The following is a 27,587-nucleotide window of genomic DNA, read 5'->3' as shown; positions in this document are numbered from 1 at the left end:
TTTTTTTCCCTGAAAAGCGGTATTTTCACTTTTGGGGGATGCCCCAGCCCAGCCTGCCCAGCAGTGCCTGTGGGAGATGGGCCAGATCCTGCCTGCTCTCCATCCTCTTTTCCCCCTGCCTCCCCTTGGAGCAGACCCAGGCGCCCCAGGGGATGTACTGTGACCTCCAGAGTCCTGGTGGTGGGGCTGCGTGTGCAGGACCCAGGCCTGGTTTGGCCCCCGCACGGTGTCCATCAGCTCCCCCCGGCCTCGCACTCGCCTGCCCGCTGCTGTGTGTGTGCTGTGTGCATGCTGCATGCCCGGCCGGGACGCCTGCCGAGCCCCCGCACCCTTCCAGCAGGCCGTTTGGCCCCCTGCCCCTCCAGAAGCACGGAGAGGAGAGGCTTGGGGTGCGTCCCCAGCTCTGTTCCCAAAGCCCTGCTCGCTGGGTTGGCTGCGGTGGGGTGACCACAAGGATGGAGTCGCCCCTTCCCGATGGAGCAGGGCGCTGGTGCGGTCCCCCCGTGCCCCCGTGTGGGTGCTAATTTTGGGGGTAGGTCTGTGGGGAGCCTGGCCAGGACACGGGTCCTGCTCAGCGGGGCCAGTTGGTGCGGGGTCACAGCGGTGCCTCTTGGGGTGGTGGTGGGGAGCCACGGGTGCCTCAGCGATGGTTCTGGTGCTGCTGGTCCCGGCTCAAACCATCTGTGGGGCCTGGGCCAGGCCCATGTTTGCAAGGCTGAGCTGTCTGGCTGTCCGTAACGGGTGTTTTTGGTCTCCTGTAGCTGCGAAGCTCCTTCAACAAAGCCTTCAGCATCAAGAAGGGGCCCAAGTCAGCCTCGTCCTACTCGGACATCGAGGAGATCGCCACGCCGGACTCGTCTGCCCCGTCCTCCCCCAAGCTGCAGCACGGCTCCACAGAGACCGCCTCGCCCTCCATCAAGTCCTCCACGTCCTCCTCCGTGGGCATTGACACGGCTGAGTACGTGGGGCAGGGAAGGTTGGGCGTGGGGTTTTGGGGTGCCTTACCCCAGCCCTCAGCACGCCGCGCTCTCCTTCCCCATCACAGGCTCTTCCAGGCCCACAGCGAGGGCGAGCCGGAGAAGAAGGAGGTGTCGGAGCTGCGCTCGGAGCTGTGGGAGAAGGAGATGAAGCTGACGGACATCCGCTTGGAGGCCCTCAACTCGGCCCACCAGCTGGAGCAGCTGCGGGAGACCATGCACAACATGCAGGTGAGGGCAGCCGCACCTCAGGGCTTGTGGTCCTCGTGTCCCCAGAGCCGTGCCGCAGCCCCGGGCTGGTGCTGGGATGCTGCTGGCACCCAGCTGCTCACCCTGGGCCGCCACACGGTTCTCCCCCAGCTGGAGGTGGATCTCCTGAAGGCCGAGAATGACCGGCTCAAAGTGGCTCCGGGGCCCTCGGCGGTGCCGGGATCCCTCCCCGGCCACGTCACGAGCACTTCGGCCTCCTCTTCGCCACGGCGCTCGCTGGGTCTCGCCCTCGGCCATGCCTTCAGCCCCAGCCTGGCGGACACAGGTAGGGGTGACGGAGCTGCCGGGTGACAGAAGGGACACGGATGTGCGTAGGGGTGCCCGGCACAGGCAGTGGGAGCGTGCTGGGAGAGCACTGGGAGATGGCTGCGCACAGGGACCTGCTGTGCTGCCTGTGTCCCGATCAGCTCAGGCTGGGCACGGTCAGGCCCCGTGGCTCTGCTCGCCCTGCTGGCACGGCCTGACTCTGCTCTGTCCCCAGATGTGTCCCCCATGGACGCCGTCAGTGCCGGCACCCAGAAGGATGAGCTGACGCTGAGGATCGTGGTGCGCATGCCGCCCCAGCACATCATCAAGGGGGTAAGCGCGGGGAGCCCGACGTGGCCCAGTGCCACGGTCCTGGATGAGGGGCAGGGGATGTGTCTCCGGGGCTGGGTGCAGTGCTCCCACTCTGCACACCTCTGCCTTGGCTCCTAGGACCTCAAGCAGCAGGAGTTCTTCCTGGGCTGGACCAAGGTGAGCGGGAAGGTGGACTGGAAGATGCTGGATGAGGCCGTCTGCCAGGTCTTCAAGGTAGGAGCATCCCGGCATCTCTTGACATCTTTCTCACTGCTCCGCTCTTCCTGACGCTCCCTGGCTTGGTCCTTACCAGGAGCTCACGCAGCTGCTGAGTGCTGTTTGCCTCCTGATGTCCCTCTCCTTGTCCCTGCAGGATTACATCACCAAGATGGATCCTGCCTCCACGCTGGGGCTCAGCACCGAGTCCGTCTACGGCTACAGCATCAGCCACATCAAGCGGGTCCTGGACACGGAGCCACCAGAGCTGCCGCTGTGCCGCCGGGGCATGACCAGCATCGTGGTGACGCTCAAAGGTCGGTGGGCTCCCTCGCTGCCCTGTCCTCCCTCTGCCCCATGGTGGCACGGAGCAGCACCCTCAGCCCTCCCCTGCCCGCAGGCCTGAAGGAGAAGTGCGTGGACAGCCTGGTGTTTGAGACGCTCATCCCCAAGCCCATGATGCAGCATTACATCAGCCTCCTACTGAAGCACCGGCGGCTCATCCTCTCGGGACCCAGCGGCACGGGCAAGACCTACCTGACCAACCGCCTGGCCGAGTACCTGGTGGAGCGCTCGGGCCGGGACGTCACCGAGGGCATCGTCAGCACCTTCAACATGCACCAGCAGTCCTGCAAGGTGAGGGCGCGCGGCGGCTGAGACCCTCCCCGCTGGCACTGGCGCTGACGCCGTGGTCCCACGCGTGACGCCCAGCTCCGTTGGTTGCAGGACCTGCAGCTGTACCTCTCCAACCTGGCCAACCAGATCGACCGCGAGACGGGCACGGCGGACGTGCCGCTGGTGATCCTCCTGGACGACCTCAGCGAGGCGGGCTCCATCAGCGAGCTCGTCAACGGCGCGCTCACCTGCAAGTACCACAAATGGTGAGAGCCCCGTGGTGTCCCCCTCCGGGGCACGTGCACGCTCCCTGCTGCTCTCAGCGCGTTCCCCGGGCTCCTGGAGGGTAGGGCTGCACGGCCCTGTGGGTTTCCTCCGGCTCTGCTGCGGGTGGAAGCGCTGCAGGGTGCTTTTTCTCATGGTTCCTGTCTCTCTCCATCTCTCCCTCAGCCCCTACATCATCGGGACCACCAACCAGCCCGTGAAGATGACTCCAAACCATGGCCTCCACCTCAGCTTTAGGTATGGATCATCTCCGGTGAGCATCCTTGTGGGGCTAGGGAGGGCAGGGGGCATCGCTCTTGCCCCCGGGCAGTCCCAGGGACACGTGCTGGGACTGGGGACCCTGGTGAGGACCAAGCCCCAGGCCTGTCCCTGCCATCCCACAAGGGTCTGAAGTCCCCAGCCCTGGGCGCAGGCAGCGTTAGGGGTGCCAGGAGGTCCCCTAAAGGTGCGGGGACCCTGGGGAAGGTGCCGGGGAGTTGGGTTCTTGTGGAGAAGACCCAGCCCTGAGCACTCGGCTCTCCCCGCAGGATGCTGACCTTCTCCAACAACGTGGAGCCGGCCAACGGCTTCCTGGTGCGTTACCTGCGGCGGAAGCTGCTGGAGTCGGACACGGACGTCAACGCCAACAAGGAGGAGCTGCTGCGCGTGCTGGACTGGGTGCCCAAGCTCTGGTACCACTTGCACACCTTCCTGGAGAAACACAGCACCTCCGACTTCCTCATCGGTACGGCCTGGGCTCCTTCTCGTGCCTCGTGCTGCTGGGAGCTGCGGGAGCCCCCATGGGATGGGGACAAAACTGTCCCAAAGGAGCCACGATGCTGCCTCGTGTCCCCCAGCCCCACACCGATGAAAGCTGGGGGGTGTGGGGCACAAACAGGGCTCGTTTGGGTGGCCTTGTCCCCCTGCCCTGTGGGAGCTGTCACTGGGGTTCAGGACAAGGTTGCTGCTCTTACTGGCACCCGTCCTTGGGTGCGGTTTTGCTGGGTTTTCCCAGGCAGGTGTAGCATTGCCTCACACACTTTTGGGGCTGGGTTTTTGGGCTGGTGCGGGGTTGGGGACCACCCGCTTCCCATCTTCGCTCTCTGCCTCCCTCTGCAGGTCCCTGCTTCTTCCTGTCCTGCCCCATCGGGATCGAGGATTTCCGGACTTGGTTCATCGACCTGTGGAATAATTCCATCATCCCCTACCTGCAGGAGGGAGCGAAAGATGGGCTCAAGGTACCCAAGGCTACCTGGCACGTGGGGACACAAAGCAGGGCTCTGCCTGGAACTGGGGGCACTTGGGGACGTGCTGTCACAGCAGACAACAGGGTGGGGAGAGGGGAGGTGCAGGGGTAGATTTGGGGTGCAGGTGATGCCCCTGTTGCCCCCTCCCCTGATTGCTGCCAGTTTCGGTGCGTGCTGAAGCCACGGCTGATGCTCTCTGCCCGCAGGTCCACGGGCAGAAGGCGGCCTGGGAGGACCCCGTGGAGTGGGTGCGGGACACCCTGCCCTGGCCGTCAGCGCAGCAGGACCAGTCCAAGCTGTACCACCTGCCCCCGCCCACCATCGGGCCCCACAGCACCGTGTCCCCTCCCGAGGAGCGCAGCGCCAAGGACACGACGCCCAGCTCCCTGGACGCGGACCCCCTGGTATGGCTGGGAAGGGGCCGGGGTGGAGGAGAACAGGACGGGGCTGTTGCATTGCTTTCCTGGGGCCTTTTTGGTGTAAAACAACAACTTCTGAGTTCTGTTGTGTGCTCCTGGGAGGAGCAGTGGGTCCTGGGTGGTGGCACCACATGGGCACACACTAAGGGGGCTCACAGTGCAGTGCCAGGGGACAGGCCCCAGTGCTTTGGCACGCAGAGCTTTCAGCATCCTCCAAGTCCAAATCCTGGTGCTGGGGAAGGATTTGTGACATCCCTGGGCATTCCTCTCCCCTCTGGGCGAGTTTTTTGGGGTGTGTCCGGTTTGGGAGGGCCAGGAGGGCTGGGTGCTCCTTGCCGAGCCCCCCCTGTCCCCATCGAGCTGGGTGCCACGCGCCTCTCCCCGCAGATGGCCATGCTGCTGAAGCTCCAGGAAGCCGCCAACTACATCGAGTCCCCGGACCGTGAGACCATGGTGGATCCCGACCTGCAGTCGACTCTGTGAGGCACGGACATGCCGGCCCAGGCGCAGGGGAGCCGCCGCCAGCCGCCGGGGCTGCTCTCCTTCTCCTCTGGTAGCCTGGAGCGCGGGGCTGGGGCTGGCGAGCGAGCGGAGAGGACTGGGGCTGCTCCGCGCGTCCTTCGCGGAGCGTGGGGGAAGCTCGGCTCACCCCGCGGCAGAGCGCGAGGCGCCGTTCCCCCTCCCCACGCCGGGGGGGTAGGAGAAATCCTGGTTTCTCTTCTTGGTTTTTCTGTCTCTTGCAAAACTCTCGGGCTTCAGGGGCCGGGCTGTGAGCGCTGGGACCGAGCCCCCGCTCCGCAGAGCCGCAGGAAGGCCCCTGCGTGGGGCAGGGACCCCGCGGGAGCCACCTGGGCCGGAGCTGGGGCGCGTCCCCCTCTGTCCCTCTGCCAGGGCAGGCACCAAGGGACTGCTGCCGGGGGGGCAGCGCCCGCCTCGCTCTGAGCGAGGGGCAGCACGGATCCCCCGCTACCTTTGTACGTTCCCTGTTTAACCTGCATGGCAGCCGCTGCGACCCGGACAGCCCAATAAACCCTGCTTCGGTTATTTTATTTTATTCCCCCCCCTCCCCTCCCTCCTTCCCTTTTTCTTTGGCCGAGTCCAGACTTCGCTTTGGTCCCTTTTTTTGTTCTTGGTCTGCTTTCCTCTCTCCCGCCCCGTGGCCCCTCGCTTCCCCGCGAGCAGCTCCCCTTCCTTTGCCTTTCTTTTGCAGCCGTCGCTTCCACCACTCCAACCACCTCCGTTACAAAACTGGTGCTCACTGGACAACCTCCAGTCCCTCAATCCACCTCCTGCAGCCTCGCAGCTGGGCTGGGACGGGACCTGGCAGCGGGATGCTCCCGGAGCACCCCCTTGCCTGGCAGCCCCCCTCCCCAAAAGCACAAGGCAGAGTCTGGCCCTCAGGACGAGGTCTCCCACCCCGCTGGGGTGCTAAGGGACATCCCCTCCCCTGCACCCAGGGTGCCAGGCTGTGCCCAGGGTTGTCCCCATGCCCCTTGATCCCCTCCCAGGCCCTCTTGGGGTTTGGTGGCCCCCAGGTGCCAGCCTGTGCCCTTGGCCCTGGCAACGCCTGGCCGTACCCCACACTGGTGCTCTGGGGACACCCAGCTGGGGCCACGTCCTCTTGGCCCCGAGGTGCAATGTCACGCTGCCTTAATCCTTGTGCCGTGTGGGAAGGGGGCACGCAGGGCTGGGGCTGGCACGGTCCCGCCTGCCCCGGGGGTGGTGTCCTCTCACTGTGTCCCTAAAGCCAGCCGGGCCGGGACAGGACGGTGGCACTGGGGTGAGCCCAGCCCCGTTGGGGCCGTTGGCTTCACGCCCTGTGCTTGCACATCTCTGAGGATGCTCCAGGGCTGCTGCTGCCTCTGCCCCCCGCTGGGCTCCTCATCCCCGCGGTCCCCCCACCGGACCAAGGGGAGCGCAACCCCTGGGCCCCCTCTCCTCAGACCCCTTTCGGGGAGAGGAACCCCCAGGGCTGCTCCATCCACCTTGTCCTGCTCCCGGCCCCTCTTTGCGCGTGGTTTTTGGGGACACCTCGCCACCCTGCCAGGTGGGCATCTCCCCCCAGGCCCTCCCTGGTCCTCCTGCTGCTCGCCCTTGGTGCTCTCTCGCCCGGCGCGCCTCGCCTCGCCGCCCCGTTGCCTCCCGGCCGCGGCGCCCGCGCCCCTTGGTGCTCACTTCTCCGTCTGTCCCACAGCCTCCCCGCCCCGCACAGGGCTGTCCCCTTCCCCACGCTGGCTTGGACGCTAGGGCTTTTTTTCGTTTTGCCTTCTCTTGTGTTGCCGCCGTCGGCTGAGGACTCGCTGTAAATAGATCTGTAGTCGAACGCCCTGCGGGAGTTGGTGGGGCCCGGCCCTGCGCCTCTTTCCGTTTTTTTCTTTTCTTTTTTTCTTTTTTTTTTGTACTCTGTGATAACTGTGCTGTGCTGACTTCTTTTTCTGATTGTACAAGACCCCGGCTCAGCAGTCGCTCGAGGCCGGCGCTGGGGACCCGTGCTCCCCTCTGGCCCCACTCGCCCTCCTCGGGGCTCTGGTGCCCGAGGCAGGGCACGAAGCACCTTTGGGTGCCCTCCTGGGTGCCCTGAGGAGCCCCGTGAGGTAAGGGGTCGATGCGTCCCCCCTGCTTTCCACGGGCTGTCTTTCCTGACCCCCACAGAGCCACCAAAATGTCAAACCGACCGTCCCCATCCCCGGCTCACCCGGGGCCCTACACCTGGGTGCCCCCAGCCCCTTTCCCATGTGTTTGTCCCATCTTTCCCCCCCCGGGACTGCCCCAAAACCTCAGCCACCATGCGCTGGGGCGAGGGACAAACCCCAGTGTACAGCAGGAGGAATCCCAAGCCCTGCATCAGCCTGGTTCAGTAATGGGATGGGCGATGCCCGGAGGATGGGATGTGATGGGGGGGCTCTCTCTGGGGCTCCCCAGAGGAAAGGGACAGACCCCGATGGCTCCTCCTGGCTCACACTGCGCACCCCCCGGCCCCAAGCGTGGCAGCCATCGGGGGCGCTGGGGACTGAGTGTCCCCTAGGGCTGCCGGTGCCTGGCCCAATGGGGCCGACGATTGCACTGAGGCGTCCCCCAAAGCCCCAGGGGTGCCCGTCACCCCAAAGGTGCCTGTTGTCCCTCAGGGTGCCCACCCTACCCGGGGTGCCCGTCACCCCAAGGTACCCGCGGCCCCTCGGAGTGCCAGGAGCCCTCCCGAGGGGCTGGGGCTGGCGGCTGCCAGCGCCTCCCCCTCCTGCCCCCCCTTGAGCTGCTGCTGCCCGGTGGCCTGAACCTTACAATTTTAGCTTTTTTCTATCAAAAAAAAAAAAAAAAGAGAGAAAAAAACAAAACGACAACCTTTTTTTAATTAAATAAAAGATAAAAATGGACAAATTCCTGTTTTAGATGATCTGTGTAATTGACTGGGTTTTGTGTTTCTTAACTGCATGGTATTCCTGCCGAGGGGTTTTATAGCACTTTTTAAATTTCTCTTTAAGATTTTGGTCCGGATTTCTACTGCTCTCGCCTGTCTGTCTTTGCTTTTTTCCTTGCCTCTTCGAAGTTTGTAAACTCGCTCCATTTTATACCTGATGTTGGAACCCAACCCTCCGTTGTACATAGCTGCGGGAACAATCAGAGGGAACAAACACCATCTGGACTCTTTCCACCACGCGTCGTTTTTACTTAAAAGAAATTTTCAAGTCTAAAAGGAAGCCAGGAAAAGGCTTGAGGATCTCACGAAGGACAGAAAACAAATCCAGCCCTGCACCAAGTCAGCTCCTGCTGCCCACGCTGCCCGCACCACCCGGCATGTCTCTTCTCGGTCGTCTGTCTAACTCCATTGGATTCAATAAAGTTATCTCCTGTAGCCGGCTGCTCGTCCTGTGTCCCTGCAGGGGTGGGGAGGATGGTCCCATTTGTACCCTTGTCCCCCCCAAAATCCCCGGGGGGCTTTGTAAAAACGCCCCTAGTCTGAACTCGTGGCAGGTTTGCAGGGTGCTGGGAGGTTTGTCAGAGGGGGGACCCCTTCTAGAAGAGGATTGTGCTGCTGTGAAGTCCTGGGGCGTGCAGAAATGCTGCTGGGGGGAAATCCTGGAGGATTTGCAGGATGCTGGGGGTGGGGGAGATGTGTCCTTGGGGGGGGGGACGACAGGCAGACCTTAGCCAGGGTGTGCAGGGGGCTCTCGGTGGGCAGGCGGCTGTGCTGGGACTGGTCCCCATCTCCCCATCTGAGGGTACACGATGGGGACATGATGGGGACATGATGGGGACAGACGCTCCTGCCATGGATTCTGGCCCCCCATCACCAGGACAAGGGGACAGGAGGGGGAAGGCGTCCCCCCAGCAGGGGTCCCCAGGTCCGGGGGGGATGCAGAGGGACCACCCCGGCCCCGTGCCTCCTTTGGGAAGACTCAGCCGCACGGCTCAAGGGTGATGCAGGAGGATGCTGCAGGGTCAGGAGCAGCACCCATGGGCTCAGCGCTGTGGTGAGGATGAGGGGTCCCTCTGTGGGGTCCCTTCCCTCTCCTCCAGCAGCCGGTGGCAGCCCGCACGTGGCCCTGTGGGGTCGGTGGGCTGGGTGCCCGGGGTGCCTCGGCCCCGCACCCGTGGCAGTGGGGCCGGGCAGGGATGGAGAGGGGCTGAGCAGCTCCTGGGCTTGCTGGTACCTGGTGTCCTGGTGGTCCCATCTGTCCCACACCCCCTGACCCTATAGGCACAGCACCACCCCTATAGGACTAGCACCCTTATAGGCACTGCAGCACCCCTATAGGCACAGCACCCCTATAGCCACAGTACCACCCCCTATAGGCACAGCACACCCCATATAGGCACAGGACCCCCTATAAGGAACAGCACCACCCCTATAGGCACAGCACCATCCCCTACGGGCACACCATCCCCTATAGGCACAGCCCCACTCATATAGGCACTGCACAACCCCTATAGGTACAGCATTTCCCCTATAGACACAGCACACCCCATATAACCACAGCACCCCCCCATACAGCCACAGGACCCCCCATAAGGAGCAGCACATCCCCTATAGGCACTGCACCACCCCTATAGGTCCCAGCACCCCCATATAACCCCCCGCCCCATAGACACCCCCATAGGGGACTCCCGTTGCCGGCGCCCCCCTTGCGGAGCGCGGGGGCGAGCCGAAAGGGGGCGGGGCTTATCAATAGGGGGCGGGGCCTGATGCGGGCAGTGGGCGGGGCTTAACCACAGGGGGCGGGGCTAAGAGGCAGGGGGCGGGGCCACGCGGAGCCGCCGCACGCGAGCCCGGAGGGGCCGGGGCTGCCGCAGCGCCCGTCCCGCACCCACCGGCCCCGGCCCGCACCCCCCGGCCCCGCACCCCCCGGCCCCGCGACCCCCACCCCCGGTAAGTGCTCGCCCCCCCGAGTCTCTCCCCGGTGCCCCCGGTGCCGCAGCGGGACGGCTGCGGGGCGGGGCGGGGGTCGGGGGTCGGGGCCGGGCTGGGGGCACGGTGATGGCTGGGGGGGGCGGTGGGACCACCCCGGGGGGACGGAGGAGGCTGGGGGCTGCCCGGTGCCCCGGGGTGCCCTTGGGGTGCTGCGCGCCCGGCTGGGCTGTCTGCGGGGGGAGGGATGGAGGGAACCCCCCCCGGGGTGCGGGGACATCCCCCCGGGTGCGGGAAGCCCCCCCTGGGGATGAGGGACCCCCCCCGGGGATGCGGGACCCCCCCCGGGATGCGGGATCCCCAGCCGGGGATGCGGGACCCCCCCCATCTCGGGATGCGGGACCCCTTCCCGGGTACGCGGGACCCCTCCCGGACCGCGGGACGCCCCCCCTCGGGATGCGGGACCCCCATTAGGGACGCGGCCCCCTCCCCCGGCATGCGGGACACCCCCTGGAGGTGCGGGATCCCCCCGCGTTTCGGTGCCCCGGGACGCCGCGGTGCCACCCGCGATGCTCCAGCCCCGCGTCCCCGCGGGTGCCCTCGGGGGTCCCGGTCCCGGTGCCGACCCCGGAGCCGCAGCCGCGGTGCGGTGCTGGACCGGCCGCTCCTGGGGGTGGGGGGGGGGGCTCTGCACCGCGTCCTGGCCCCCAGCCAGCTCCAGCGGGTCCCTTCCCGGGGCTGCAGCAGCCTCCGGGCATCCCCTGCGCTCCCCCCTTTACCGGTGGGGTGCAGCGGTGCCGGGGCGCAGCAGCTCTGGGGTACCCGAACGCAGCCTTTGCGCCCGCGTCCTGCCCCCGGTGCCCCCCTGCAGCCTACTTTCAGAGGGCCAGGCGCGATCCCAAAAGAGCTCTGCCAATTGCGCAGGGGAAAGGCAGTTTTGCAAGGTGACTGTGGTGCAGGGGGGGACACACACACACACAAGCCTGTGTCACGCGTCGCCGTGCGGTCCTCAGCTGTGCCCCGGGGCTTGGGCACCTCTGCGGGTCCCCCGTGCGCTGCGGGCAGCGCGGTGCAGCACCCGCCTGGCCTCCGGGTGAGCTGGGCAGGTGCTGCTGCGGGATGTCACCCGCTGCGGGATGTCACCCTCTCCAAGATGCCACCCTCTCTGGGATGTCACCCTCTCCGTGATGCCACCCGCTCCGGGATGCCACCCTCTGCAGGCTGCCACCCGCTGCAGGGCGCTGCCAGGCTCCCCCCCCTTGCCCCTCTGCAGCAGCCAAACTTCAGCCCTCGCGCGAGGGCTCCGGCTGCTCGTGCGCCCAGGTGCTGCTGCAGATATTTCCCTCCTGTGCATGCTGCACGGCGACCGGCAGGCGTCGTCTCCTGCCTGCTGCATTATTCCTCGCTAGCGCAGCGCCTCGGCCGCGCTGCTGCGGGCTGCTGGGGCTGCTGGGGTCCCCTCAGGGTGGCCGGGGTCCTCGCCTCGGTGGCACCCTGGTGCTTGTGGCCGGAGGGTGTTGGAGGGAAGCCGAGCGGCTCACCGGGTTGCGGTGCTCGGGGAGTGTGGGGCGCTGAGGGAGGTGATGCACCCAAGGTCATTGAGCCCGGCAGTGGCAGCGGGACATCACCCGTGCTGCTCAGGGACAGCACGATCCCATAAAACCCCCCAAACCCTCTATCCCCACGCGCTGTCCCCTTCTCACAAGCAGCGAGGCACAGGAGCGGGGCTGACCTTGCCCCTTCACGGCCCCTGGGGCAAGCGTTGGGGTCCCCTCGTGGGGATCTCCAAGCCCCCAGCTCCCATGGGGCAGGGACGGGTCCCTCGGTGCCCAGCTGGTGTCTGCTGCACTGCATCTCCTGGGGCAGCCCTGGCTCTGCGCCCCTCTGCCCCGCAGCACCGACACCGCACAGAGCCACGGCATGAGGGGGGGGGGACGTAAAAATACCGAGGGCTGCCAGCCCGCTGCTGAGTTCGGTCCCTGCGGGACGGTCACCGAGGGCCAGCGGAGCGCAGCGAGCTCCTGCCCACCCCAGCAGGGTGGGAGCGGGCGCTCCGCGGGCTGGCGGTGCTGCTGGCAAGGGCCCAGCCCCAGGAGCTGGATGACTGCAGCTCCTAATTATTACTCGAGTTTCTCCTTCTCCCGGCTGCGCAGGGAAGCTGCGAGCAGGGAGGTGGGATGTCCTCGAGCAGGATCAGTGCCCAAAGCAAATAGACGGGGCCGAGTGCCTGCTGGTTTTCAACTCTTTCATTTTTTTTCCTGCTGTCCCTAACGCCGGCAGTGGAGCGCGGCGCTGCCCGCTGTGCGCGGTGATGCTGCGCCTCGTCCCCGTGCCCAGAGCCGCTGGCCGCCGCTCGGTGGAGTCTGGCCAAGTGCTTTTGCCCTTGGCTGCCGATGGATTTGCCCGCCCGGGTGAAAACCCTGCTGGTCCCTGGCTCGCCCCAGGCTGGGGCTGCGGCTGCCCCGGGCTCAGCTCCCGCAGGAGCTGGCGTTCCCCTAAGTGCTCTTTGATTATTAGCCCTAATAATTGTGTTATCGCATCGACTGAGATGTTTCAGATGCCAAAGCTAATTTTGCTCTTCATGCCTTCCTTCATCTGTAATGGGATTTTGATAACACCGCGCGTCCAGAAGTATTGGATAAACTCAGCATAATTCCTCATTTATTAATTAAACCATAAATTAGGCAGCATGCGGCTGGAAGCTGAGATGCCCTACAATGGCGTAATCCGACAGCCTGGGGACGGCGCTGGCCCCGTGCCTGCGCTCCCCCATCCCGGCCAGCCCCAGGGCACGGGATCCGAATCCCCCCTGAGCTCTGGGAGCCGCCTGCTCCGTGTCGGTGCCCGGAGGGGGAACCCCTGGACACTGCTGCCACTGGGGTCCTGGAGGGGCTGGCAGAGACCCCAATTCCCTTGGGGTGGCTCTTTGGGACGTGCCCCTGCTGCAGCCCCTGTGCTGGGGGGAGGGTGCTGAGCTGGGCTGTGTCGGATCGCTGCGGTCTGTCCCCGAAGCCTGCGTGTTCCTGGCCGTCTGCTCTGCACCAAACCCGTCCCTGCTGACTGCAGGCGGTTCAGCATCTGCAGCCTCGCGTGGAGGGGGCTCCTGGTGCCTTTGGGGTGTTCTGCACCTGGCGCGGCTTAAGGAAAGCTCGGAGGCTTTGCTTAAAGGCATAATTCGAGGTGTTCCTCGCTCCTCTGCTCTTCGTGGTGCTGTGAGGGCGCAGCAGAGAAGGGCTCGGGGCTGGTGCAGCACTAAAAGGAGGCAGGAGGAAGCCTGGGGGCCGGTGGCAGGAGGTGCAGGAAGGCTCTGGGGCAGTCCTGGTGCTGGGCTGGGGCAGATGGAGGTGGTTGGGGTGGTTGTCCTGCTGCTGGGTGCTGGGGGGGCTGCTCTGGGGCTTTTTCGGAGCTGTGGGGGCAGGTGGGTGCCCGCAGGGGTGGCCGTGGTGTGCTGGGCTGGTTTGGGGCTGCAGGACCTGGTCCAGCTACGGCGACGTCTGCTGAAGTTGAGACATGGTCATGGGATGGGGGCAGGCGTCCCCCTGCAGGACTCGGGGTGTCCCTATGGACCCAGCCGTGACCGAGGGCTGCTGGGCAGGGTACCCCCCAGGTGTCCCCGTCCTTGTGCTGCTGCTCCCACTGGCCTCAAGCGGCCAGTTCCAGGGGGGAAAGAGGATTTCGATGCCGTGCACGGAATCATAAGCGCACGGCTGCCCTGTGGGGCTCTGCTCCCTCCCCAGGGGCGCTCCGGGGCTTTCTGGAGCCCGGGGAGAGCTGCGCTGGTGCCTGGGGTGTAAGCGTGAGCCTCCTGCTTCCCCCACATGGAAACATGGGGCCGTGCTTTACGGGGCTGTGCTGGCTGCCCAGAGCCTCCTGGCTGTCCCGGTGGCTCTTGTCTACCTGCACAACAGGGTTTATCTGGGGGAGTTCCTGGTGTCCCGGCCTTGGAGGTGCTTTGTGCTGCCATTAAATTCCCGTGGGCTTGCACAGGGCTGCAGTGCTGTGTCCCCACTGATTCTGTCATCGTCACCTCTCTGCCCTCACCCCGGGGGGCTGTAAATGGTGCCAGGACAGGTGGCACAGGGACACGGGGCTGTGCTCTTCCTCGGTGTCTCCCTGCAGCACGGAGCATTGCTCCTGCACCCGTGGGAGCAGGCGGCTCCTGAGCACTGGTGGCTGGAGCCCCATCCAGGATGGGAGCCGCCTCTCCGGGCATCCAGCACTGGCATTTTGCACCCTCATGCTTGGCTGGGCACTAACGGGGATTTTCCACACGTCCCCTGTGTCCTCGCACCAGCTGCACCCCAGCAGTCACCTCGCTGGGGCTTGTTTGGAGCGGGAGCAGCGAGGGGCAGGGGCTGCAGGCAGGTGCCGGCGCGCTCCGCTCCTTCTCGCCACGAAAATCGATGCGGCTCAGCTGCGTGCTCTCCCAGAGCAGCTCCTGGCTCTCCCCAGGAGCCTCCTGCTTTTCTTCCTATCGATCAAGAGACGCCGCAGCTCCTCGGGGCCGCTGCTGCTCCAGGGAGCTGTGCCGGCAGGGCGATGCCGACCCGGCTGCGCAGGATGCGGCCACGCGGCCCCTTCGCGGTGCCAACCCCACCCCGGAGCTGGGTGGCTCAGATCGCTCAGCCCCATCACCTTCTGCTGCCCTATTTAGCGCAGCCACCACAGCACTGGCGCGGTGCACACAGCTCTGGGCACCAGCAGCGCCCGTCCCCTTGCTTTGGAAGGATTTTTTTTGTGATCTGCAACATTGCAGGCTGCAGGAGGGGGTGTCGTGCTGGGGCTCGGTGGCTGCGGCTGGGATGCTCGGGGTCCTCGTGGATGGTGATGTCCCCAAGGCTCAGGGACCCCGCTGTTTGCAGGGGCTGCAGGCACCATGGTGCCCTACAGCCCGTGCCAAAACCTCTCCGTGGCACGGGGACGTGTTTGTGCCACCACGCCAGGAGGGCTGCTCCCAGTGCCCCTGCAGGTGCCTGGGAATGCTCTCTCCTTTGCTTCCCAGCTAATTAGCGACGAATCTTCCTTCCGTGGGGTCTCCGAAGCACCGCAGTAGCACTGCTGAGAGCGGTGTGTTTTCTGGGGGAGCGGGGGAAGGCGTTTGCTGCCCGTTTGCCGAGCGCGCTGGAACGGCTGCTGCAGCGCGGCCGCCTGCTCCCCGGGGAGCCCCGGCACCAGCCCACGCTCCAGCCCGGTCGGCTCCTTCTGCTGCAGCCCCGTGCTGGGCGAGGGGGTGGGGATGGGGATGTTTGGGGCCTGGCCCCTGCTTCCTGCAGGGAAAACGGGCCTGGGGACAGCAGCACCCATGGGCAGCACCGTGGAGCTGAACCCCACAGACACCGCTCGCTTTTATCCCCCTGCTTATTTTTGCATGACTTCTTCCCCCATTTCTCCTCGTTGCTGTCCTGATTTTGGAGTCACAGGACAACCCCTGAGCTGCCGGGCTCGGCACCCCAATACCCGTGTGCAGACGCGTCCCCAGCGTGCGCACGGGGCTGGGGGAACAGCAGTGATGGCGAGGAGCTCGCTCAGTCCCCCGGGCTGGGGGGAGGCTGCTGGGGGGGGCTCATCCTGCAAAACGCCCCCAGCCCCTTCCCCACTTGTCTAAGAGCTGAGCGGGGGGCACGGGATGCGCTCGCCCCCTCCCCAGCTCCTGGCGCCCGGCCCTTTGCACACGTTGACCTTCAGCTGCTCCGACCGCGCATGCCGGGACCGAGGGAGCTGCAGCAGCGCCCGGCAGCAGCAGGAGCCGTTTGTTTTGGCCTGGGAACATCCTGAGCCATTAATCTGGTACCCAAATGATGGATGAAGGCTACCTTTAGGACTGTATTTAACTGCCATACATCTCGGGGGGTTGCTTTAAATAATGCAGCCGCGGTGACAGCAGAGCAGCAGCCTTTCCAGCAGCCGCTCCAGCAGCAGGTTTTGGCAGGATCCCCTCTGGGAGCAGCAGGTCCTGGCCCCACGGCTGTGGTTTTGGGGCTGTTCCAGGGCCCTGCCCTGGTTTGTGGGGTGCCCGGGTCCCCAGCACCATGGGGAGAGCAGCGCTGCTGAGCGTGGTGGGGCAGGGACGTGGGTGCGAGGAGAGCCCGGGTGCAGGGCAGTGTGGCTGCCGTCCCCGCTCCGTCCCTGCAGGGACGCTCCCGGCACGTGATGGCTGCAGCCCTTCGTTACCTAACGAGCTCCCACCACTTTTGGGGCTCCTCAGGACAAGCTGGAGCTGCTGGGTGCCAGCACGGCTCCTGCTCCCCGTGCTGGGAGGGCTGGGGGCCGGCTGCCCCCGTGCCCGTGGTGTCCAAAACCAGCGACAAATTGTGGTGCCACGCTCCCGCAGCCGCCTACCGAAGCATGCCGGCACTAATTGCTGCCTCAGATTCATTAATCTTGATTAGCTGCTGCTTTCTGCCTTTCTCCACGCCGTGGAGGAGCTGGGAGGAGGAGGCCGGCAGCGGGGGTCTCCTCTGGGCTGGGAGGGAGAGGTTTTGGCCACCCTCACCCCGCTCCCCCTGCACTGCTCCTGCCCAGCAGCGGCTGCACCCGTCTGCCTGCGTGGGGCTGCCCCAAGGCAGGAGGGTCCCCAAAATCCCCCTCCCCGCTGTGCCGTGGGGACTGCTGAGCTTGTGTGGCTGCCTTGGTGGCTGGGGACGTGCCGAGGTCAGGCCGGGTCCCTCCACGTGTCCCCAAATGGCTCCCCGGGGCCTATCCCTGTGCCACATCGCAGCTGGTGTGGGCAGCCCGGGGTGCAGCGTTTGGTGCTGGGAGGGGTCCTGAGCGTGCAGGGGGACAATCCCGGGACTTAAATGCTTTTATAAAAAATACACGAGTACGAAACACGTGGCCACAGTGGCTGTCTCCACCACTTCATCCAGCTGGGGGGGATTTCCCAGGGGCGCAGCCCTCCCTGCTCATCTGCGCACCCCTGCACGGGCAGGATTGTGACCAACCCCACACAAACAAACCCATGTTTGGGTACAAGGACGAGTGGCACTGGGTGTTTGTGGGATGCACGAGGGCCTGGTTGTCCCCTGCCTGCCCAGGGACAGGGCAGGGGACGGGGCAGGGGAAAGGACAAGGGAGCCACTTCCACCCCCCCCCACACACCAGATGCCACCTCATTATTCTAAAGGGAGGAAAATGATAGATATATATTAAAAAAAAAAAAAAAAAAAGACTTCCAAAAGAAAGAAAAAACGACCAACCCAAGCCCTGCAGCGCTGCATTGCAGTGCCTTCCCCCCGCTGGCACCTGCACTGCAGGGCGGTGGCGAGGGGACGCACCCGGGGACACCGCGGGGAGGTGGCGGGGGGGACCTGGGGACACCCGGGGGTGGCTCTGGCTCATGCCTCGAACCCAAACCAAGGGGAAACGAGGAGGAGGGGTGAAGCCTTAAAACCGTGGAGGTGAAACCTTAAAACCGGGGAGGTGAAGCCTTAAAACCGGGGAGGTGCATTCACGCTGGCCTTAGATTTCTTTGTGGGTGTTTCTGCAGAAATTTTGGGGTGGAATATCAAATTTTCTGCTTTGCAGAGCTTGGGTTTTGCTAGTGTAAAAAGGTAGTGCCGATTATTTTTAACCACTGAAAATGCTGAGAACTGTCATCCCCTGGGGCCACAGGGCCCCCCTCAGTGGGGCTCGAGGGGACCGAGGTGTCCTGGGGGGGCGGCACCACGAGCCTGCCCCAGCCCCCCCCGTGCCTCAGTTTCCCCCATTTTTAGCTCCACCAGCACTGGTGGGAGCCGAGCAGGGGCACCAGGGGCTCGACAGGGACAGCTCAATGCACACCCTGGGGAGCAATTAGCAATGCTAATTAGCGACCCTGCTTGAAACCAGCCTCTGCAGTGAGTCCCAGGAAGCCAAAATAATCCCCAAAGCGGCGTTTCCCCAGCCCAGCATTTTCACCTGCTTTTTCCTCCAATAAATACAAATTAGAGGCGTGAGAAGGGTTGGAAGAGCTTAAATAAAAATCCTGCTGGCTGCCCTGTGCCGGTACCAGAGGGGAAAACTGGACAGAAAAGGCAAAAAAAAAGAAAAAAAAAGAAAGAAAAAAGCCAGCTGTGGGGAGCTGCTTGCTGCGCTCGCTCATTTTGGCTTTGCAGCGTCACGAGCCCGGGGCTCCGGTGCTGCCGGGAGGGTTTCCCTCGCCGCGCCATCGACAGCTCCCGCAGTGACGTCTCCGGCAGCGCGCAGCAAATGCAACCAGCAGCACACACACACACACACACACACACACACACACACACACGCGTGTGCAAGCTCATCCCCGGGCTGCCTGCACACACACAGCTGCGAGCAGCCGCACACCCACACACAAAAGCACCTGCAGAGCCGTGCACAGACACCTGCACCCCGACACGGACACGGACACGTGTGTGCATGAGCACTTGTGCACACACGTGTCCTGCCTGTGCACAAACATCCCGCACACACACACTCACACATGCACATTGCACAAGCGTTTGCACCCCCTGTGCACACTCATACATTTATTTGGGCACTGCACAAGCGCTTGCACACCCCACGCACTAACACTTGCATACACGTGTGCACGCACACCCTGTACCCAAATACCTGTACGTGTGCACATTGCACGAGCATTTGCACGCCACTCTGTGCACACACACACAGAGGCTGAAGCCTCGCTGCTCCTGTTTCCTGGGGCTCCTGTTTTCAGGGGCTCGGGGTGGCTGCAGACCCCCAGTGACGCCCGCACGGCATTTTGCACCAAAACGCAGGGCAGGCCGCTGGGCGAGCGGTGCACAAACTCCTCCTCTCCTGCATGAGGCTGGAACTTGGCCAAATTGCCAAATGCTCGCTCCTCGCTCACCCGGCTGCATCTCCGCCGGCAGCTCCGTTTCCCTCGGCAAACCCCAGCAAAAACCCTCGTGGGGTTTGGAGGTTTGGAAGAACCTCCTAAAAGGTGCCAAGGTGTTGGTGGCTTGGGTGATTTCGTCCCACTGCCTTCATGCCCTGTGTGACAAGGACACGTCTCTGTCCTCACCGGGACAGCGCTGTGCTCGCAGCCTGTGCTGCGCCAACGTGTGCGTGAATCCTGCACCAGCAGCAGGGGAGGATGTGAAAATGCACAAAATGCCATTTTAGAGCCCGCTGTCCCCTCTGTGTCCTGGACAAGTTGCAGATTAATAACCTGGGGTTTGCTTATTTTGCTGTCTGCCTTTAATGAGATTTTGGGGCATCAGGAGGACGAGGAGCTCTTTAGAAAGCCGGGGAAAGAAAAGAACTGATGAGTCCCGTAATCACTTGTCTGCAGGGTCTGGGTATTGGGGTAGCACCCCTCAATTTGGGAATTCCTGGAGCAGACCCAGGCTCTGCCCATGGGCGAGGGGCCGGGAGCAGCTGCTGGGAGCATCCCTGCACGGAGCCTCCTCCTCCTCCTCCTCCTCCTGCTCATCTCTCTGGCATTTTGCTGCAGTGCCCCAAGGCTGCGGCATTGCCCGGGGGCTGGGCAGCTCTGCAGGACGGACAGACGGACAGACGGACGGACAGGCTGGAGGTGGCTGACGGCTGCCGCCAGGGAAGGGCTGCGCGGCCCCGTTTCGTTACCTTGCTGACACAGTTTCGGCGATATCCGTAACAGATGGGCAGAAACGCGCTCATCAGCAGTTTGGGGGAGAAAAGTCATCCTGCAGGGAGCCAGCAGCCGGTGCTGCTGCCGGGGGGGGGGCACCTGGCTGGGCTTGGGACCCCCTCGGGAGGGAGAACTGCATCCGCACCGAAATGATGCTGCTGGAAGGGAGGAAGGCTGAGAGGGAGCTGGTGGTCCCGGGCAGATCCTGGTGCAGCCACGAGCTCAGCCCAGCACTGGGAGGCTGCAGGCAGGGCTCACTGCAGGCAGGGCTGGTGCCAGCCCCGCTCGGCTCCCAGGGCTGGTGACCACCCCCCCCATGCAAGTTTTGGGTTTAATTCCCCCAGGAGGCATCAGCAGCCTGGAAACCTCAGCTCTGCCTTCGGTTTTTGTGGTTTTTCTATAACGCGTTCAGGTGGTGAAGCTGCGATCGGCAGTGACCTTGGCGCTGGCTGCAGCAGGGAGGGAGGTGATGAATTTGGGCTGTTTCAGCGGTTTTTGGGGGTCTGCCTGGGGGACGTTCATGGAGCCTTCAGAGGTGTCAAGGGCCAGGAGACTCAGTGGGCTTCCACAGCTTGTGAGGGGGCCCTGGGGCCCAGACCTTCCCATTAAAAACCTCTGGGCTCCACAGCCCTCACGCAGATGGTGAAGCTTCACCATCACGGCCCTGCTGCAGCTGTGGATGTCCCCAGTGCTGCTCGGGGAGGCAGCCGAGGGCAGCAGGGCCCACCACGGCCACGCTGTGTTGCAGGTTCCCCGTCCCACCATGACGTTCAAGCAGGCGTCCATGATGGCCCCGGAGGCCGCGGCCTCCACCGTGCCCATGGCCACCATGGAGAACTCCACCGAGGCGGCGGGGCCGGGCGAGAGCAAGGAGGACATGTTCGCCAAGCTGAGGGAGAAGTTCATGAACGAGCTCAACAAGATCCCCCGTGAGTAGCTGCCTCCTCCCCCCGGGACCCCCCCTTCCCCTTGGCCCACCACGGGCTGACCGCAGGCCCCGCACGTTCCCGCAGTGCCGCCCTGGGCCCTCATCGCCATCGCCGTGGTGGCCGGCCTCCTCATCCTCACCTGCTGCTTCTGCATCTGCAAGAAGTGCTGCTGCAAGAAGAAGAAGAACAAGAAGGAGAAGGGCAAAGGCATGAAGAACGCCATGAACATGAAGGACATGAAGTCGGGCAACCAGGTGACGGCCTTCGGGAGGGCTCAGTCACCTCCCAAATTGTGTCCGTAGCAGGGGGGGAACCCAAGAACCCCACTGGTTTGGGGTCCCCAAAAAGCTGGGAAGGCTGGTGATGATACCAGGGCACAGCCGGAACCATCTGGGGATGGCAGAAGGGAAGGGGGCTTTTTGGCACCAGTGGGTCCGGGGCCATCCCAGCCGGCTCCATGCCTCAGCCCGGGGCCATCTGGGAACGGCAGATTTTGGGCATCTGTTCCTACTGCCGAGAGACACGCGGGCACTGCAGGCATGCCCACAGGGCTGGAGGGATGAGCAGCGATGCATCTGGGGGTCCACGGGGTGAAATTCCCAAATGCTGGGGGAGGGTTGGGGTCCCCAGGGGTTCAATGGGGCCATACAAGACCCCAGCTCCCTGCCTCAGCCTGGGTCCCACCGTGACGCTGTCCGTAATGTTGATCTCTTCCCTCCTGGTGCTGTCATCGTCCTCCCTCTGCGCCGCCCTGACCCCGTGCTCCCTCTGTGTTTGGGGACATCCTCCACGGTAGGTGCCACCCCGAGCCTGCCTTCTCCATCGGCTGCGTCCAGGGTGGGACTGGGGACCCGCAGGGACAGCAGAGAGGTGCTGGGGGGCTGTGGCGTGGAGAGGCAGGGGAGAAGGCTGGCTTTGCCTTAGATGTAAGAGAACTAGGTCCTCTCTCATATTAACACCACAATCCCTAGAAACGGCCCTGCTAACTCTCTGTAGTGCTCCCAAGCATGGGCTGGAGGCAGAGGATCCCCACACCCACCTGTGGGGTGATTTTCACGCAACCTCCTTTGGCTGGAGCTGGTCCCAAGTCCCAGCACCCCGGGCAGCCCCCAGCCCCTCGTGCCTTCATCCCACTAAGACCAGCCCTGAGCAGAGCTGGTGCCCCCTGGGCTGCCCTGCCTGTGCCTTCTGTCCCCATCCCCTTGTGATGCCCAGGGGTCGGGGTGCTGGAGGTGCCCGTGTGGGGATGGGGACGTGGGGCCAGGACCCTCCCAGCTGAGCCGGGCACCTCGGCTGCTGCCGCAGGACCCCCAGGACGATGACGACGCGGAGACGGGACTGACGGAGGGGGAAGGCGAAGAGGAGGAGAAGGAGCCAGAGAACCTGGGCAAGCTGCAGTTCTCGCTGGACTACGATTTCCAGGCGAACCAGGTGAGGAAGGGGCTGTGAATCAATCCCCCTGGGGGAGCTGGGTGGTGTGGGAGGGAGCCGGGGAGCTGGGTGCTGGGGAGGAGCCCATGGTGCTGTCCGCAGCTGAAGCCACCTCTCTCCCCTCCAGCTGACTGTGGGGATCCTCCAAGCCGCTGAACTGCCAGCCCTGGACATGGGCGGCACCTCGGACCCCTACGTCAAGGTGTTCCTGCTCCCCGACAAGAAGAAGAAGTACGAGACCAAGGTGCAGAAGAAGACGCTCAACCCCGCCTTCAACGAGACCTTCACCTTCAAGGTGAGCCCCAGCCCACCCCACCACGGGACCTCGTTTCCTGCTCCTGTCCTTCTCCCAGCTGTGTCCTGGCCTCGTGGTTTGGCCCTGCTGGAGCCCTTTGCCACCTGGTGGCCCTTTCCCCGCAGGTCCCCTACCAAGAACTGGGTGGGAAGACGCTGGTGATGGCCATCTACGACTTCGATCGCTTCTCCAAGCACGACATCATCGGCGAGGTGAAGGTGCCCATGAACACGGTGGACCTGGGGCAGCCCATCGAGGAGTGGCGGGACCTGCAGAGCGGCGAGAAGGAGGAGGTGAGAGGGGGCCCTACAGGGTTGAGGTGTGGGGTGGCCCCGGCTGTGGGGTGAACTCTGCTTCCCGGGCATCGCTGCGTGGCCCCACCTCGGTGCCGTGTGTGAGTGCCGGGCAGGATCCGACCCCCTTTTTCCCCTGCAGAAGCCTTTCTGTAATAAAAATGAGGTTTGTAAGTATCTGGGTGCTGTGCTGGGACTGGCCTGTCCCCCACCCCGGTGATCAAACCCTCGTGTGTGGGGTGCCAGGTTGTGCCTGAGCGGGGTTTGGGGGGAACGAAGCTGGGACCATGTCCCAGCGCTGCGATACAGTGCCCTGGGGAGGCTCTGATTCTCTGCCCCCCCACCCCGTTTGGCAGCCAGAGAAGCTGGGCGATATCTGCATCTCCCTGCGGTACGTGCCGACGGCCGGGAAGCTCACTGTCTGCATCCTGGAGGCCAAGAACCTGAAGAAGATGGACGTGGGGGGCCTCTCAGGTGAGATCGGCCGGGCAGGGCTGGGGCAGCTCCTCCAGCACCCGGCACCTCCTGTGCCCAAGACCTGGCTGGGGGTGAGGGGAGATGAGACCCCCCCGGCCCTGACCTCCTGGGGTCGGTTCCTTGGGGTGTCCTGAGTGGTGAAATCACCCCTCTGCCACCCGCTCCTGGCCCTGCTCCTGCAGAAAGGGTGTGAGCCAGCACCTGCAGGTCTCCCCGCACCATCCCCAGCCCTCCTGCAAGGAGACCCGCAGGAGGCAGAAGAGCTTTGTCCCTTCCCAGTGGCTCCTGAAAATCAGGAAAATCCTTGAAAATCCAACAGTTTTGGAGTGTTTTGGCTTTGGCCTCCATCCACGAGCCTGGGAGCACCTTGACCTGTGTTGGGCTCCTTGCCCCTCGTGCCAGGCCGATGGTGTCCCTGGGCACTGCGACCTCCTGCTCCCTCTTCTCCCCCAGATCCCTACGTGAAGATTCACCTGCTGCAGAACGGGAAGAGGTTGAAGAAGAAGAAGACCACAGTCAAGAAGAAGACCTTAAACCCCTACTTCAACGAGTCCTTCAGCTTTGAGATCCCCTTTGAGCAGATACAGGTTCGTACGCTGACATCCTTGGGGGCACGTGGGCAGGGTGGGGGTGGCAGCAGAGGTCTCACACTGTCCCAGGCCATGTCCCAGCGGCTCCTGATGAGCTCCTGGTGCCCGTGTTGGGCATCACCCATAGGAGATGCGACCCCAAACCCATCTCACGGCAGGAACTGGGCTTTCCTCTGCTCCCGGCCCTGTAGTGCTCACCCCAGGCAGAGCAGGGAGCCCTCAGCGGTCCCAGGGGTGTCCTGGACCATCGGGAGGTGCCTTCTGACCCTCCGTGTCCAGTCCCAGCCCCTTTGTGCAGCCCCATTGAGCTCCACAGCCTGCAGCAGCCCTCGGTGCCTCGACGTGCCCAGGTGGCCACGTGGGGACGAGCTGGGCCCCACCACAGCCCCACAACCCTGGGCTCCTCGGGGAAGGAAACGGAGGAAGGAATGGGCACGGAGGGGACCCTGCCCTGTTCAGCCCCTCTAAAGAAGGCTTCCTCCTCCAGAAAGTGCAGGTGGTGATCACGGTGCTGGACTATGACAAGCTGGGGAAGAATGAAGCCATCGGCAAGATCTTCACGGGCTGCAACTCCACCGGCACGGAGCTGCGGCACTGGTCCGACATGCTGGCCAACCCCCGGCGGCCCATCGCCCAGTGGCACTCGCTGAAGCCAGAGGAAGAAGTAGATGCAGCTCTCGGGAAAAACAAATAGGAAGATCTGCTGGCCGGCGTGGCGTGGGCCTGTGGACAGTCGAAGCAACCCAGAGCTACTGATACCTCAGTTACGCACCCTTTGGTTTGTTTTATTTATTTATTTATTTTTGGGTTCTGTTTTAAGCTGAAATACCCTTTGACGGCTGTGGAAGGGTTTCCAGACAGTCCCAATAGCTTCCAGGGGAAGAGGTTGAAGACGGATGGTTCTTTTCATTCTCCAGCATCGCTCCCCTCGGCCTCATGCCCCATCACATTCAACTTCCATCCCTTCCCGGCCTGAAGCCACCGCCAGGCCTGGGGCTCCCTGGGCCTGGGAGCATCGCTGCCTCCGTCCTTCCCGTGGGCCCACGTGGGAGCCGGCGAGCATCTGTGCATGGAGGTGACACCAGGACCTGAGAACACAAGGTGACCGGGCTCACCGTGCTTGCCTGGGACGTGGACACCTGCATGGGCACCAACACGGTGGAGAAGACCTTCAACAGGAGGCCCGGGGGCATCCCCGCACCCGCTCTGCTTCCCCCCAGCCCTCCCAGTTGGGAAGGGTGAGAGATGTGGTTTTGGGCTGCCTGCGGCCGGCTCCAGGTTTGGCTTCTTCTGGGGAGAGGTTTGGGGGGGGTTTTGTGCTGCAGAAGGCATTGTGGTGGGTGCTGAGCCCTCGGTGCGGTGGCCAGACCCTGTGGGATGGGCGCAGGTGGCTGCAGACAGCTTTTTGTCGGGGGGGCAGCAGGGGCTGGGCAGCGGCAGCGCTGTGGGTACGCTCTGGCCATTGTCGTGTCACCAGAGGCTGGGTTAGGGAGCTCTGGGTACTTCCACGAGGCTGGGTGACACCGAGAGGTCCCCAGGGCTGGGTGGGCAGGCAGCCCCGGGGCAGTGCCTGGTGCCATCCTCGAGTCCCCCGTGTGTCCCTGGGGCTGAGCCCTGCTGTGGGCACCCAGCACAGCCCTGGGGGGGGGATATGGGGAGCTCCAGCCCCACTGCTGCGTCCCACCATCAGTGGGGAGGGTGAGAGCCAGCCCATGGCCAAGGAGGGGCTGCAGACCCCCAGGCCCCATGGGCTGCTGTACCCCCCGCCCCCAAATCCCTCTCCCCTCGGGCAGTGTGAGCTGGAAGGCCAACTCCATTCCATTCTGTGAGGAAGAGAAAAAGAGCACAGTGGGGATGCCCCTGGCATTGGGGATGCTGCTTGGGGGGGGGGGGTGAGGGGGTCTATGCCCAGCCTGGGACCTCGGTGCACAGCACCCTGAACCTGGGGACAAAGTGCCAAAGCTGAGCTCACCCCGGTGCCATCGGATGCCTCGGTGGCCCCTGCTTCCCAAGGGGCTTCCCACCCCGGGTGACGGCAGGGAGAAGAGGAGAAACAGTGGCAGGGGACGGCCACAGCTCAGGGGGTTCAGGTGGGGCACGGGGACCAGCCCCTAACCCAGGAGGGATGTGCAGGTTCCCGGGGAGGGATGTCTCCGTCCTTGGTAGGGGTTCAGGTGAGCAAGGTGCCGTGTGGGTCGTGCAGCTGGGGGGAGAAGGAGACGCAAGGGGTTAATGAACAGGAGCACAGGGCAGGTGGCGTGGGGCCTGGGGACAGCATCAGGGATCTCCCAAACCTCGGAGTCTGGCTGGGCAGCATGGGGGGGTTGCCTTGTGTTTGTAAAGATGAAAGAATCGAGGAATTGGCAAGAGCACCCAAACCCTGCCGTGGGGGGGCACGGCCCCGGAGTCTTCCTTGGGAAGCGGGCGGAGGAGCGCACATGCCTGCGCACACACAGACACACATTTACACACATACACACACCTACACACATGTACCCACATGTACTCACATGTACACACCCCCACGCCCACCCCTGCACCCCCCTACATGCACCCAGCCCCCCCAGTCCCGCCGCACCTCGCCTGCTGCCCGCAGGTTTCCATTCGGACTCTTTAAGCCTCGGGAGGGTGGGGGGGAACCGTGACTTTAATACCTGATTTCTTTTGATTTTTAATTTTAATAAAAAAGGGGAAACCAAGCAACATATTTAAAGCCATCTGCGCTGCCTCTGACCCCCCCTCCCTCCCCCCGTAGCCGTGTGTAGTTAACTGTATGGAGACATAGCTGTATATACCATGAGCAGTGCATGCGCTGCAGCCCCTGTAACCAGCAGCATGCTCCCAGCCGAGCTGCACGCTCTGCCCCGCGCCCACGGCGCCTCCGTGCCCGAGGTGGCACCTCCGTGCCGAGGTGGAGTCGGCGACGAACCAAACTCATTGCCTGAGAGCTCTCCACCACCCCGGTTATCTCCCCCCCCTCTTTAAAAATAATGACTTAAATCATGCAAAAGAAGAAAATACGCCAAGAAGCAAAGCATGCCAAGCCAGTCCAGCCAGCGGAGGGTGAGCCGTCACCGACGCAGCCGTGACTTCCATGTGTGTCTTGTTCCTGTGTCTCGTCGCGTTTATACCATGGCCGGGTAGCGGCAACATCGTGGCTTCGGCGTCCTGTGTCGCGTTGGTGCATCTCACCGTCAGAGCAACTTTAGAAGCCATATTAGACCACGGCATGCCGGGGCCCCATGAGGATGGGTCTCCTGGTGAGCCGTGCCCCCCCCTTTTATCCCCGTGTGTCCACGGCCCCCTTGTTTTTTGGGGCTCGGCGGCGGAGCCGGGGTGCCAGGACGAGCCGTGCCAGCCGCCGGCTTGGTGGCCGCGGCCGTCGCACTGGGGCAGCGGCACCGGGGACTTCCCCACGGTGGCGTTTCTGCAGCAGAAAGGTTGGGACAAGTGAGATCTGGTGGTGGAAGGGCTCTCGTGAGCAGCTGGGGGGATCTGCTGCGTGCTGGGGGCTGCCGGCCGCAAGGCACCGGTGCGCTCGCTGCTGGAGGAAGCTGCCCCGTCCTCTCCTCGCCTCCCCTGCGGTGCGAGCCCAGCCGCGCCTGGGGACACCAGCTTCAGCCTCCCAGGGGAAAGGGAGCGAGTCCATGCATCAAGCTTGGCTCTTCGCCCTTTTTCCCCCAGCGCCGGGAGGAAAAAGCAGCACCTTTGGGAGTCTCAGGGTCTCGTGGCTTCCTGCAGCGAAGGAAGACCCCCGGCCCCTGCGCCCGTCCTGGCCTCTGCAGCGCTCGGCTCCGGCAGGAAGCTGCTTTTAAAGCCCCTTCCTCTCGTGTGGACTCTGTCGTTTCCGTCTCTGATCGTTAAATGGTTATTTTGTAATGATATCTGTCTCCTTATTAAAGAAACGAGCTGAAAGGAGCCCCGCGTCCCTGCTGGTTTGGCTGCTGGGTGCTCGGGGAGGGAGGGACCAGGGGCGCGAGGGGTGCTTGGACACGGCAGGGATGTCCTGGGCCTTGGAGCCAGCCCCATCCCAGCCCCACGCTGGGCACCGAGCAGCTCCCCACCAAACTCCTTGCCCC

General features: G+C 64.0%; 2 protein-coding genes across 10 annotated transcripts in view; both read left to right on the top strand.

Moving 5' to 3' along the window:
* Nucleotides 1-8,416, top strand: part of NAV1 (neuron navigator 1) — a 57,564-nt gene extending 49,148 nt beyond the window's left edge. For 5 of the 7 annotated variants that reach the window (XM_072028247.1, XM_072028245.1, XM_072028244.1 and 2 more), the window contains 13 exons: nt 762-958; nt 1,046-1,208; nt 1,338-1,512; nt 1,729-1,826; nt 1,944-2,039; nt 2,179-2,338; nt 2,422-2,657; nt 2,733-2,902; nt 3,087-3,158; nt 3,449-3,645; nt 4,020-4,138; nt 4,354-4,551; nt 4,954-8,416. In XM_072028247.1, the coding sequence (XP_071884348.1) occupies nt 762-958; nt 1,046-1,208; nt 1,338-1,512; nt 1,729-1,826; nt 1,944-2,039; nt 2,179-2,338; nt 2,422-2,657; nt 2,733-2,902; nt 3,087-3,158; nt 3,449-3,645; nt 4,020-4,138; nt 4,354-4,551; nt 4,954-5,049 (1,977 nt within the window). In that variant the 3' untranslated portion in view covers nt 5,050-8,416. The remainder of the gene's footprint in view (nt 1-761; nt 959-1,045; nt 1,209-1,337; nt 1,513-1,728; nt 1,827-1,943; nt 2,040-2,178; nt 2,339-2,421; nt 2,658-2,732; nt 2,903-3,086; nt 3,159-3,448; nt 3,646-4,019; nt 4,139-4,353; nt 4,552-4,953) is intronic. The other 2 variants (XM_072028248.1, XM_038168278.2) reach the window with 1 other exon arrangement.
* A 1,396-nt stretch (nt 8,417-9,812) lies between these two features.
* Nucleotides 9,813-27,426, top strand: SYT2 (synaptotagmin 2). Of its 3 annotated transcripts, XM_072028468.1 has the most exons (9): nt 9,813-9,931; nt 20,242-20,422; nt 20,507-20,676; nt 21,737-21,853; nt 21,981-22,148; nt 22,274-22,441; nt 22,798-22,915; nt 23,372-23,505; nt 23,996-27,426. In XM_072028468.1, exons 2-9 carry the CDS (start codon nt 20,257-20,259, stop codon nt 24,200-24,202), a joined length of 1,248 nt encoding a protein of 415 aa, XP_071884569.1. In that variant the 5' UTR covers nt 9,813-9,931; nt 20,242-20,256; the 3' UTR covers nt 24,203-27,426. The 3 variants fall into 3 exon arrangements, with proteins under 3 accessions (XP_071884569.1, XP_005013790.6, XP_038024398.2); XM_005013733.6 differs by lacking the exon at nt 9,813-9,931 and having other exon boundaries at nt 20,128-20,422; XM_038168470.2 differs by lacking the exons at nt 9,813-9,931; nt 20,242-20,422; nt 20,507-20,676 and adding an exon at nt 21,011-21,214 and having other exon boundaries at nt 21,728-21,853.
* Nucleotides 27,427-27,587: the final 161 nt, after the last annotated feature.

The sequence above is a fragment of the Anas platyrhynchos genome, chromosome 27 (genome assembly GCF_047663525.1).
Source record: "Anas platyrhynchos isolate ZD024472 breed Pekin duck chromosome 27, IASCAAS_PekinDuck_T2T, whole genome shotgun sequence".
Classification (NCBI taxonomy): Eukaryota; Metazoa; Chordata; class Aves; order Anseriformes; family Anatidae; genus Anas; species Anas platyrhynchos.
The sequence above is the reverse complement of the archived record's forward strand: the minus strand, read 5'-3'. Positions and strand labels throughout refer to the sequence as shown.